Consider the following 12,494-nt stretch of genomic DNA (forward strand, 5'->3'; position numbering starts at 1 on the left):
GCACATCAATGTGACCAGGGCCCCCTACTCAGCAGAGACCTCTACGTTGGCCTCCTGCAGACTCTGTCCTTTCACCCCCGTAGCTGGGGGAACAGGAAGCATTATCATGGGATGCCTCCTGTTTCACCCCGGCAGAGAGGCACTCAAACTCTCCTTTGGCAGACCTTGATGGGCTCAGAGTGTCCTCTCCCTCTCTCCACTCTTGGTGTAGGCAGTACACACGCACCTAAACATGCAAACACACACACACACACACACACACACACACACACACAGCTGAGTCGTGTCTTCAGGACTCAACATTTTGGTTCCAGCTCATCCAGAGGAAGGAGAAGAGACCCTAAACACCATTCTAGAGGACTGGTGTCTTCTGAACAGTTTGCCTATGATTTGGGCCACCCCTGGCTGAGCCTGGCCCTGTCCTTCATGAAAGAGCACCTGACTTCTAGAAATACTCTAATTCATTTTTACAACCAAACTGAAGTACCACTGGGCACTTCAGAAAACCCAAGGAGGACCTTTGTGACGTCCTGGCACAATTTTCTTTTTTCTTTCTTTCTTTTTTTGGACATTTAAAAATGTTTTAATTCCAATATAGTTAACATACAGTTAACTACAGTGTTACATTAGTCTCAGGTGTACAATACAGTGATTCAACACTTCCATACAATACCCGGTACTCATGGCAAAGTGCGCTCCTTAATCCCCATCACCTATTTCTCCTGTCCCCCCTGCCACCTTCCCCTCTGGTAACCATCAGTTTGTTCTCTGTAATTAAGAGTCCACTTCTTGGTTTGTCTCTCTCTCTCTCTCTCTCTCTCTCTCTTTTTCTTCCTTTGCTCATTTGTTTCTTAAATTCCATAGTCCCGGCACAATTTTCAAATTTAGGAGCCAATGCTAGGATTTAATTCAATCCCATAAATCATTACTATGCCCCTACCCTCTTAAGGAAACATGAACAGGATCTCCAGAAAGTCTCTTTTCAACACCAACAATATGTTAAATAGCTAGGGGTCTGTCTCAGTTCATTACCCATTCTCTGACACCTCCTATGAGACCCGCTCTGGCCACAGTACACAGAGGGAAGTAGAGGCCTCTTGTCACGGATCAAATAGGAGCTGACAGTCTGATTGGGGTGCTAGACCCAAACCTATAGATGGTTACCGATAGCTGTATTAAACACAAAGACCAGAAAAAAGATCAATCACATGCCAGTTGACCAGAACAGACAAGAAGAAATGTTGCAAGAACTCAGAAAAGAAAATGTTCTATGATTTCCCCTATTCAGAAATGCCTGCAACACATATAATATAGAGCTAATTTCACTAATATATGAAGAGCTCTTACAAATCAATAAGTACAAAAAAATGAAATAGAAAAGTGGGAAAAGAACATGAGCAGTTCACAGAAAAATATAGCAAACAAATTAAAACTACAATGACATATGCTATTCTATCTATTTCTGGCTACATTTGAAATTTTCCATAATGAAAAGTTTTAAATTTTTTTATGAATTAAAGAAAAAGAATTAGCTTTGAGAGGCATATAACCAGTTGTCTTATTTAAATATTGATTCAAATAAACAAATTGTAAGGGGAAAAAAGCATAAGACAATTAGGAAAATTTGAACACTGACTTTGGTAATATTAAATTACTATGTACTTTTTGGTCATGATAATCGTATCATGATTACGAGTATTTTGTTTGTTTTTTTAAATATTTATTTATTTTGAGACAGAACACACATGAGCAGGGGAGAGAGAGAGAGGGAGAAAGAGAATCCCAAACAGGCTCTGCACTGACAAATTGACACAGGGCTCAATCCCACAATTGTGAGATCATGACCTGAACTGAAACCAAGAGTCAGACGCTCAAATGATTGAGCCACCCAAGCGCCCCTTGTGATTACATTTTTTTTTCCAATATATGAAATTTATTGTCAAATTGGTTTCCATACAACACCCAGTGCTCATCCCAAAAGGTGCCCTCCTCAATACCCATCACCCACCCTCCCCTCCCTCCCACCCCCCATCAACCCTCAGTTTGTTCTCAGTTTTTAACAGTCTCTTATGCTTTGGCTGTCTCCCACTCTAACCTCTTTTTTTTTTTTTTTCCTTCCCCTCCCCTATGGGTTTCTGTTAAGTTTCTCAGGATCCACATAAGAGTGAAACCATACGGTATCTGTCTTTCTCTGTATGGCTTATTTCACTTAGCATCACACTCTCCAGCTCCATCCACGTTGCTACAAAAGGCCATATTTCATTCTTTCTCATTGCCACGTAGTATTCCATTGTGTATATAAACCACAATTTCTTTATCCATTCATCAGTTGATGGACATTTAGGCTCTTTCCATAATTTGGCTATTGTTGAGAGTGCTGCTATAAACATTGGGGTACATGTGATTACATTTTTTAAAAGAGCCCTTATCTTCTAGATATAACTGCTAGTTTTTTTGGATGAAATGATCCAATGTCTCAGATTTTCTTCAAAATAATCTAGAGAGAGGGAAGTAGGTGAGGATATATGCAACAACATCGGCCTCCCCTTGTGGGTTCACAGGGTGCATGATACTAATCTCTACTATAAGTGCTTGAAATTTTTCCTATAAAAAAGGTTGCATTTCGCAAATTTTTTCAGAATGTTAAAAAACACACACACAATAAGATCTCAGTTTTCAATCCCCACACAGGCAAAGAATAAACAAATTGGATGGTATGCTTTGTCAGCCAAAGGGGAGGCCACAACCATTCCCATATGCTATTGACAGGAGACCAAATTGGAAAAACTCCTTTGAAGGCCAGTTTTGCTTTATATACACAAATGGCATTGCTACATCTAGGAGTGTATCATAGACATAAGCTCACACTTCTATGGATATTTGCTGCATCGTTATGTATAATAGCTCAAAATAAGAAATAATGTAAAAAAACAATGACGCAGGGCTAGATAACAAATTAAGACACACACCCCCAACTGGAGAACTTTCCAACTTGCAGAAAGAGGAAGATTTCTATGTGTAAATATGAAACAGAGCATGTGGGTGGCTCAGTCGGTTAAGCATCTGACTTGATTTTGGTTCAGGTCATTATCTCACGGTTTGTGGGTCCAAGCCCCATGTCAGATTCTGTGCTGACAGTGCAGAACCTCTTGGGATTCTCTCTCCCTCTCTCTCTGCCCCTTCCCTGCTCTCTCTCTTTCTATCTCAAAATAAGTAAATAAATTTTGAAAACAATTTTAAATATGAAACGATGCCTAAAATATATTAAGTTAAAAAAAAATCAAGGCCAGAATAATGTGAATGATTTGAGTTAAAATAGAACAAAGAGGTGTGTTATAAACAGACTCCATCTGGGAGGTTTTGCAGGAAATTGGCACCTATCACTGCTCGAGGAGGAGTCTTGGGGACTGGGGATGGGGGAATGGAGTAGAAGGGACACGATGATGTTTTTTACCACATGAATATTTTCATCATGTGCATTTACTAGAGTCATTTTCTTCTTTAAAGCTGAGGTTGGTTATCAGTGAAAAAGGGGGAGGTCACCTCTCCCCTGCAGGCCAGACTCACAGGACAGCTGCAGGAAGCAAGGAGCTACTGGAGAGGGGCATCCTCTGGAAGAAGGTGAGGGGCAGGGAGAGGAAGGGGCCAGCAGGGTGAGCTCTGGCCTGGCTGCAGATGAGGAAGGAAGGCAAACCCTGCAGCCTTTCCCCTGAAAGCCTCACTGCTGACACAGAGTCCAGCACAGCCTCCTGCGGACCTCAGCTTATCTCTTGCCAGAGGCTGGTGGATAACAGCAGGGATCTGAGATGGTGGCTCCAGGCCGTCTGAGTGTTGCTAAGTGGCTGACTCTTAGCTGTTCCCAAACAGAATGTTGCTTCTATACACCTCACACATACACAAACACCCCCACCCCAGCCAAACTTCCATTAGCCAGCAGGTTTGATTATGCAATCTTTGGGAACAGTCCTCCCAGAAATGCCATACTCCACCCCCAGGCTCCGGCTTCTTCATAGCCTGTGTCCCCTAGGGGTCATTGTCAACACTCATCTTCGAACAAGCAGCTGCACACTCTGCCCACTCTGGGACACAGCACAAGGTTGGGGACAGGAAGGTGAGGGTTCTAAAAGGGGGTTCTAATAGGTAAGCTGGCTCCCACCTGTTTCCTACTCCAGGTGTGAAGGACAAAAGGGAGCAAAAAGAAGTTACTAGAATGTCCAATAAGCTTCACTGTCTTCCTCTCCCTAATGGCCCATTTCCCCCCACTAGGTGCTCTGACACTGGCCAAGGCCCCACAGACCTCACCGAGGCACTGCCTCTTCCTTTCCCTGGGAAGAGCAGCCAGTCAGTGACCTGTGTGAAAATCCACCTATGAGCTCTCAGGTTCACCCTCTTCTTTCTCCATCCACAGGTCATGCAGGTGACACAGGAAGAGAACAACAGCTCCTGCTTCTCCTAAGACTAGCTGCCTGGCCAGTGTCCCCACCAGAGTCACTGGGGTCTCCCTTTCAGCCAGAAGGGTTACTGGGATAGGGAAGCAAGAACCAACCTCTGAAGAGCCATCAGCCAGGCTTCCTTTCCTCCAAGGGACACTCCCTTGCATGATGAAATCCATCACCTTCGAGTTCTGGAACACAGCCCCCACCAAAGCTATGGTCTTGTCCACGGCCACGACCATCCTGAATAGGGCTTCAAGCCTGGCACCATGCTGGGCAGCATCCTGCCGCACAGCCCTCACCAGCTCCAGGACCTCTGGCCACCCAGCCTGTGCGTCAGCGGGAGGAGTATGGTCAGCCCCACCTGGGCCCAGGATGTGAGAGGCCTCCAGGCGGTGTAGGCCCTGCTCCAGGTGGCCCATGCCTTGGTACACATACTGCAATTTCTCCGTGACATCTTCCTGGAAATGCAAGAGTTTGTCAACCTTCTCGTTTAGCACGTTAAGCTTTTTGTCCATGGTTGTTAAGCAGGCCTTGCCTGACACCAGCAGCCCCCAGGTCTCCACACCCTCCTTGGAGGCTTCAGACATCCTGAAGCAAGCTTGACAAGGACGAGGAATCAGAAAATCCACAGACTCCTAGTTTTCACTTGGGCAGTGATATCTGGAAGTTTCATTGTTCTTGGTAGCTAACAGCCTCGCCCCACAGCGCCTGGGTTGTTTAGGGAGTCCAGAGGACCAGACTCTCTCTGAGCCTTGCTTATCTCCCACTCTGCTGTGGCTATGAGTGATAGGCTGGGTTTGGCAAGGCCCTTCTCCTTGGGGCCCCTTTGACATCATGGCAGCATTTAACATTCCTCTCTGAGAGGGTGCTGATAGGCAAATATTTTAAGAATCTATCCAAGGCAGGCAGGAGTTTGGATAGTTGACTAAAGGTTAGAAGAAAGGGGGTCCTTTAGGTAATGAACCAGAAAGCTGGACTTTACAAGGGGTCCAGGGATCCCAGGGTAGACCTTTAGAGGCCCAAAGCACTGAGGAGCAAATGGTATCATACTTGCCACAAACACATTGAATTCATGATGGAAAGCAAAACCAAAAATAAATGTGAGGTCATTCTGATTTTTGCCATGATAAAAATTTTGATGCTTCCACAAATTAAAACCAATTTTTGGTGCTCCTACTTTGAAGGTGCCCCAAATATGTGTTTAAGCTGCCTTTTGGGTGAATTGGCAGATCCTTCCCCACAATGGGCCCTCAGTCACTAGCCACTTGTACCTAAAAATAGAAGTAAGGGAAAATGGCCTAGGCTACTTGCCAAGTGCCATTCTTCAGGTCAAGTTCCTCACAGAGCCCTTTGGAAAACACCCACCAGTGGTGCCCCACCCCCCACCCCTGCTCCTCCAGCATTGACCATGTAGGCATCAGGCACCCAATCTCTATACACTAGAACTAACATAGTAGCAGCCTAGAGAGCAAGTGGGCCTGTGTTTCCTGTAGTTTCCAAACATTTTAGCCTCAAAACCCTTGGTTTGAATACAGAAGCGTCAATAAATAAAGCAAAGGAGATGCTCAGGCTGACACTGAGGTGGGGTGTTAGGAGCCACCAGAGAGTCCCTAAGCTGCCAGGGAACGATTGACTGACACCATTTTATTCCAGGCCCTCCTAGGGAGAAAGCAAAGGGTGAGAGAATTTGTCCAAGGTTGCCCCAATACGGGGTATCCTGAGGCTAGCTAAGCTGTAGCCAATGCTGGCCCCAGGGAGGGCCTTTGTAGTGTCTTGCTACACTTCCTCCTCTGGAATAAAAGCAATCATGAGGATAAACTTTGACCTGGAAACCTGACATCTAAAAGCACCTTTAGATCATTTTGCTATTTTAAGCTACGGGTGAGCTTGCTACATAAGTACAGCTTGACCACAAACCCCCTCACTACCTGACCCTCCATCGGGATAGCTGCCCTAAGCAGCCAGTATAGAAATTCAGACTCATTTCTGGAGAGCACAGGCCTGGGTGTCATTGGTAGAAATATCAGGAACATGCTCATAAAAATGCTAGTCTGTTACAGCACTGTGATTTAAGCCAAACATACAAACTCTTCTTGGGAAAAGATGTTTGGGGAATGTTGTGCTCCAGCTCCTCTTGGGGATTCAAGATGTGCCTCAGCAGGATCTCATCTGCTACAGAAAGAAACCAGCACCTGACCAGGGAATCACCCCTTCCTCTACACTTACCACCTCATACTTCTCTGTGGAGCTAGGGGTCCCTGGATCACACTTAGGGAAGCGGCTACCCAGAGAAATCTCTGCATCTAACACCAGCCCAACACCTGTCCGACAGCAGGTATGGATAATCTTTGTGGGATGCAGTCCCCACCAGTCTAAAGAGACAAACCCAGCTTCTAGGAGGGGTTGACTGAGCCGAATTTACAAAAGCTGGAGGAGCATACTTTTCAGGCATTCCTCATCCAAAGAAAATCTTGTAAGTAAGTACTATGAAGCATTGTGATTTATAAGGCTAGAAGGTTTATTAACTCCAGGAGGGAGTTTCCACCAATGTGCACCACAGGCCACTGCTGCGGGGATCTTGGAGCAGCCTACATTCTTGGCTTAATAAAACCTGGAAACATTGCTAAGCGAAATTAGTCAGAGAAAGACAAATATCATATGACTTCACTCATATGAGGAATTTAAGATACAAAACAGATGAACATAAGGGAAGGGAAGCAAAAATAACATGAAAACTGGGAGGAGGACAAAACATAAGAGACTCTTAAATATAAAGAACAAACAGAGGGTTGCTGGAAGGGTTGCAGGAGGGGGGATGGTCTAAAAGGGTAAGGGGCATTAAGGAATCTACTCTTGAAATCATTGCTGCACTATATGCTAACTAATTTGGATATAAATTTGAAAATTAAAAATTTAAAAAAAAAAACCTGGAAACCTATCTTGAAAGTCCATTTGAACCCAAAGGAAAACAAAATGTCCCAGACATATGTCTATATCAAAAGCTAACTATTTAAATTACAAAAGGATTTACCCCTAGGTCTCCCTTAAGCAGCAAGTAATTGCAAGGCAGCTGGTTCACTAGAAATGTGGCTGCTGCATCCTCTACTGTTTCAGAACCAGCTCGTTGTTCCCTGGGGTCAGAACAGTCCTTGGACTTGCCTTAATCCTCAGGTGCACCAACATGCCTGGCAGGTTGTGGGTATTCAACACAAACGTATGGAAGAAATGAATTAAGGGGGCTCCAGCTGTGCAGGAGGCTGGGCTGAGCATCAGGAGACTTATGGAAGGAGCAGCAGCTGGGGTTTTCCACAACAAACAAGTGCAGGGTAAGATGCCTTGACAATTCCCAGCAGTAAGCTCTGGGGCCTCATGGGAAAAAACTTGGAATATGCCGACAGGTGAATTCCTTGAGGGTTCTTTGATGAAAAAGAGCAGCCAGGAGGACAAGTTTGAATACCTGTCATTTCTCTGCCTTGAGGAGAAATGAGATCTGTGAGGGCTGACGCACAGCTTCTCTCCAACTCTCCCTGATGTACAGGGCACAGCAAGAGCCATGGGTAATTCTTTATGGGTAATGGCACCTGCCCAGAGGAGAAGGGGGCCATTCCATCCCTCAAGTCAAATCAACACAGACCAGAGAAGAGACAGCCATGCTGATTGGGTACAGAGTAGTAAATCCAGTGACACTTCATCTTTCCTGGGTAAGGACAGGACAACTGATACACTCCCAGAAAAACATAGACTGACCTCTGTTTGTCATAGGCTGGGGTCAACGTGCACTGAACCCAAGACTCTTCCCTGGCCTTTCTGGTGACAGCCAGCTTTCCCTGTACAACCCCTGTGGACCCTGAGACTCCAAGTAGAATAAGAAGGGAGGAGAAATGCAAGGCTAAGGAGTCCATTCCAAAGTAGTGGCTCTCCTCCTTCCCCACTTCAGCATAGAACAGGCATGGCCAGGAGAACCCCCACCCTCCATGGAGATCAGAGGTCTGTTTCTGGAGAAACTCAATAGTCCATAATACAATAGCTCTATGTACTGGCACTGGAGGTTCCTGGGAGCTTCTCATCTGGTCATCCTCAACAAAGCCAGCCAGTCCACAAGCCTCAACCACTCAGCCAGTTTTTTGTGCCTTACTCTGAAATATGCACAGATAAAAAAAAATATCACCAGGTATTCAAAGAAAGCCCCCAAGGTGAAAAGGGGAGCACCCCAAAACAGAAATGTAATCATTGAGGAAACAGAGAAAACAAGAAATAGAAGAAAGTTTCAAAAAGGCTCTCATTAGTTGCCACAGAAAAGTATGAAACGCAATTCCATCCATTAAAAAAGAAGACGGTGTTATGGGGAAAGAACAGGCATAGAATAGAAGAGCAGTCTTGGAAATTAAAAATACAAATGTTAAAATTTTATTTTTTTTAAGTTGATTTATTTATTTTGAGAGGCTGGGGAGGGATAGAAAGAGACAGAGAATTCCAAGGAGGCTCCACACTGTCAGGGTGGAGCCCAACTGGGGGCTCAAACCCACGAATCATCAGATCATGACCTGAGCCAAAATCAAGAGTCAGATGCTTAACTAAATGAGCCATCCAGGCACCCCATGAATGTTAGCATTTTAAAATCCAGTATGGAGATGAAAAAAATGAAGTTAAGATAATATCCCAGAAAGGAGAATTAAAAGATGAAGAGCCCTATGTAGAGAGAGAAAAGATAAAAGTAGATAACGGATCCAGCCCCATATCTAGTTAACTGGAATTTCAGGAGAAATGAAAGAGGGTAGGAATTTATCAAAGAAATACTACAGTCATCATGCAATTTTTGAACACAGAGATAAAGAGATTATAAAATCTCCCCAAAATGTGAAAGAAAAAAATCATGTGCCAAAGAACCAGAATCAGGATGACATCAGACTTCTCATTCTAAAACAACTGGACACTGGAACAGACTGAATGTAGTATATTCTAGATTAGAAATTTGAAGACACTGCACATTGTCAAAGGACAGAAGGAAGCATTTTTAAGACTTGCAGAGATGTGGGGCAGCTAGGTGGCTCAGTCAGTTAAGCCTCTGACTGTTGATTTCAGTCATGATCTCACCTTTGTGAGACTGAGCCCCCTCTTTGGCTCCACACTGAGTGCAGAGCCTGCTTGGGATTCATTCTCTCTCCCTCTGCCCCTCCCCTGCCCATGCATGCTCTCTCTCTCTCTCTCTCTCTCTCAAGATAAATAAATAAACATTAAAAGGGAAAAAAAAGACTTTCAGAGACGTAAACAATTTAAGCACCTTTTGAAAGAAGGACATTAAAGTACATGATTGATTTTTTTAGTGAATACTATTTGCATAATATTGTTCACACTATTATGCTGTAATGAGGTCAACACTTTACAAAGTTAAAACAGTGATGTTGTAAGGATGGGGGAGGGGAAGTGGGAAAGTGACAAAGCTGAATCATTTCTCTTAATAGGAAGCGCACAGACAATGTACAAAATTGACAAGGAGGAAAGTGGAGGCAAATACTAGGAGAAACCACTGAAAGACTCCCCTGTGTTTGCTGCTGGGAAGCAGGAAGGGAAGTAGGTTTTGCAGAGCTCAGGGTACAACATGTACAACGTGTCCTATACTTTGCAGATGTGTATGGTCATAACAAGCGTTGCAGCACACCGCAGTGAGGGCTCTAGCGAGGGTCTTGTAACGAAATCAAATATGACAGCTTTCTGAGAGATGGAGGCCACGTAGCTTGAGAAAAGGTATGCTTTTCTACTTCACAGAAAAGTGCCCCCTGGCCAGCTGCATAGCTGAAACTTAACCTCTCTGAATGCAGCTTTCCTCACTTGTAAAGGGGTGCAGGACAGTGCAGTAAGCACAGGGCTGTTTGAGTATTCATGTAAATGAAACATTTTGCACCATACCTGGCATGCGGTAAGTCCATGAAAACTTTGGAGATTACAACTCACACCCCCCACCTAGCCCTGCTCCAGATGGTCAGCCAACAGGACAGCAGTGTGTCCAGCCACCTCATTGTGGGGTGGTAGGAGGGAAAGGAGGTATCTCCCCCGTCCTAAATCAGCTCCCACAGGTACCAGCCCACCCAGGCCATCTCCCTTGTATGCACAATTAGCTGATGTGCACTCAAAAAGTGCAAACCTGTCCTCCATTAAGCAGAGCTTATTCAGGAAAGGAAATCAGATATGAAACAGAACCCCAGAAAGTCTCACAGGTTCAACTCGGACAATTTAGGGGTTAGCGGCCACCAGGCCTTGTCTGCCCGCTACACCCTTAGTTGAGGAGGCCCAAGCTGACCATCCCTGGGCCGTATCCATCAACCAGAGCTTCCTGCTGACCGTGCTTCTTGGTCCAAGAGGACCTACGTCTGGGGGATAATTGTCACCAAGGCTTCCTTAGTCGCATGACCCTAACAATTGTCCCTCAGACTCCTACTTCAAAGGAGACCGGCCTGGAGCGCCCTTACCGCAAATATCTGGATGTAATCTGACGCCCGCTGCTGGCCTCTGGCGCTGGAGCCGTGAAGTGCCTGAGTGGGCACAGAGTCCCCTTCCTGCGGCTGCGCCCGTTGTGCCAACTCAGTGTTTACTCTGCCTGGAGATGCCCAACCGCCCCAGGAGTGCTGGGAATGAGGTGGGCTGGCCAGCCAGGATGATTTCTCTAGAACTCAGGCAGCAGTGATAAGCCTGGCATTTCCGCTTATCTCTGACCCTGCCCCAGGCCCCAAAGGCATCCAGAGGCTTCGCTCTGTTATCTGGTTTGCTGGGTGGTATCTGCTTCCTGGGGGGCCTACTTCCTGCATCACTTAATGAAGTGTCCAGCTGTGAAACAAACACCGTGTGGTCTGAGGAGGGAGGAAAGAAGGGAGGGAGCCTAGGGCAGAACTGACCTGATTTCAAAACCCAGGATCCTGGTGCAAGGGGCCCAGGAGAGGAGCTGGGAATCACTCCCTGATTCAGGCAGCTCTCCAGGACAGAAGAAAGGTCCAATTAGCCAGAGTAGGGGACCCTTCTTTTCTTCGCAGGGGCTGCTTACACCCTGGCTGGAAGCCTGGTTAGTTATCTCCAGGCTGGGAGGGTCTAGCTGTTCCCTCTTTGAGTAAAACTATTCAGGAAGCAACAAAGACATACAGAGCCCCAGAGACTGGAGCTGCAGTGAGGGAGAAGGCATGACCTACTCCTGCTGCATGAGGTCAGTGTTCTCATTTTGTAGACGGAGAATCTGAAGCCACGAGAGGGGAAGGGACTTTCTGAAGGTCATATAGTAAGTTAATGGCAAAAACAGGACCAGATAGCAAAACTGTTGTCCTCAGAGTAGCCATGGAACTCTGGCCCCACGACGTGGGTGTAAGAGGGATATATACGTTCATGTGCGTGCACGTGTGTGTGTGTGTGTGTGTGTGTGTGTGTGTGTGTAGACAAGATTAGGCTCTGCCCCACAGGCTTGGCTCTGACAGTTGTCTGGGTAGATGAGGAGGGGGCAAAGGGTCTGGGACCCCCAGATACAATATTGGTTGCTTATTTTTTCATAGAAAAATGTCTACAATGGTCTCAGAAAGATAGTAAAGCTACCCAGAAAGATAGTAAAACAACAGCCACAGTCCTGCCAAGATGAATCTAGGAACTAGGCTTGGGAATAAAACCAAAGTCAAGCTGGCCTCTCTGAAGAAGCAGAGAGGGAAATGACAGCTACATGGAAACCTGGCCTGAGCTTGGGAAGTCCCCGGCCAGCTCTCAGGTGGCTAGTGGATTTGCCCCCAGGATGTCACTCTCCTCCATGGTCAGCATTCCAACCCCTGCGGGAAGCTTTTGTATTTAGTCAATTCCTTTTCCCCATGCCTAGTGAAAATTGTTCCCGGACTAATCAGATGAAACCAGTCTGAAAATACTAGAGAAGAATAAAAAAGCACTCACAGAAGCCAAATCCAGACCAACAGCCATTCATTCCTTCATTCCTTCATTCATTCAACACTTACCAAGCAACACTTGTTAGGAAGTAATGAAAGCACTAATATTTTCTGAGCACATCTATGTGTCCAGCACTGTGCTACAACTTTG

General features: G+C 45.6%; 1 protein-coding gene across 2 annotated transcripts in view; it reads right to left on the bottom strand.

The window, feature by feature from the left end:
- Positions 1-12,494, bottom strand: part of MYLK3 (myosin light chain kinase 3) — a 44,745-nt gene that overhangs the window by 28,971 nt on the left and 3,280 nt on the right. The window contains exon 1 of one of the 2 annotated variants that reach the window (XM_078438544.2): positions 4,547-5,209. The exons of the other annotated variant lie outside the window; for it this stretch is intronic. Within the exon in view, the coding sequence (XP_078294670.2) occupies positions 4,547-5,023 (477 nt within the window). The 5' untranslated portion in view covers positions 5,024-5,209. Of the gene's footprint in view, positions 1-4,546; positions 5,210-12,494 lie in introns of those variants that run through there. 2 annotated transcript variants of the gene reach the window in all.

The sequence above is a fragment of the Panthera onca genome, chromosome E2 (assembly GCF_046562875.1).
Source record: "Panthera onca isolate mPanOnc1 chromosome E2, mPanOnc1 haplotype 2, whole genome shotgun sequence".
Classification (NCBI taxonomy): Eukaryota; Metazoa; Chordata; class Mammalia; order Carnivora; family Felidae; genus Panthera; species Panthera onca.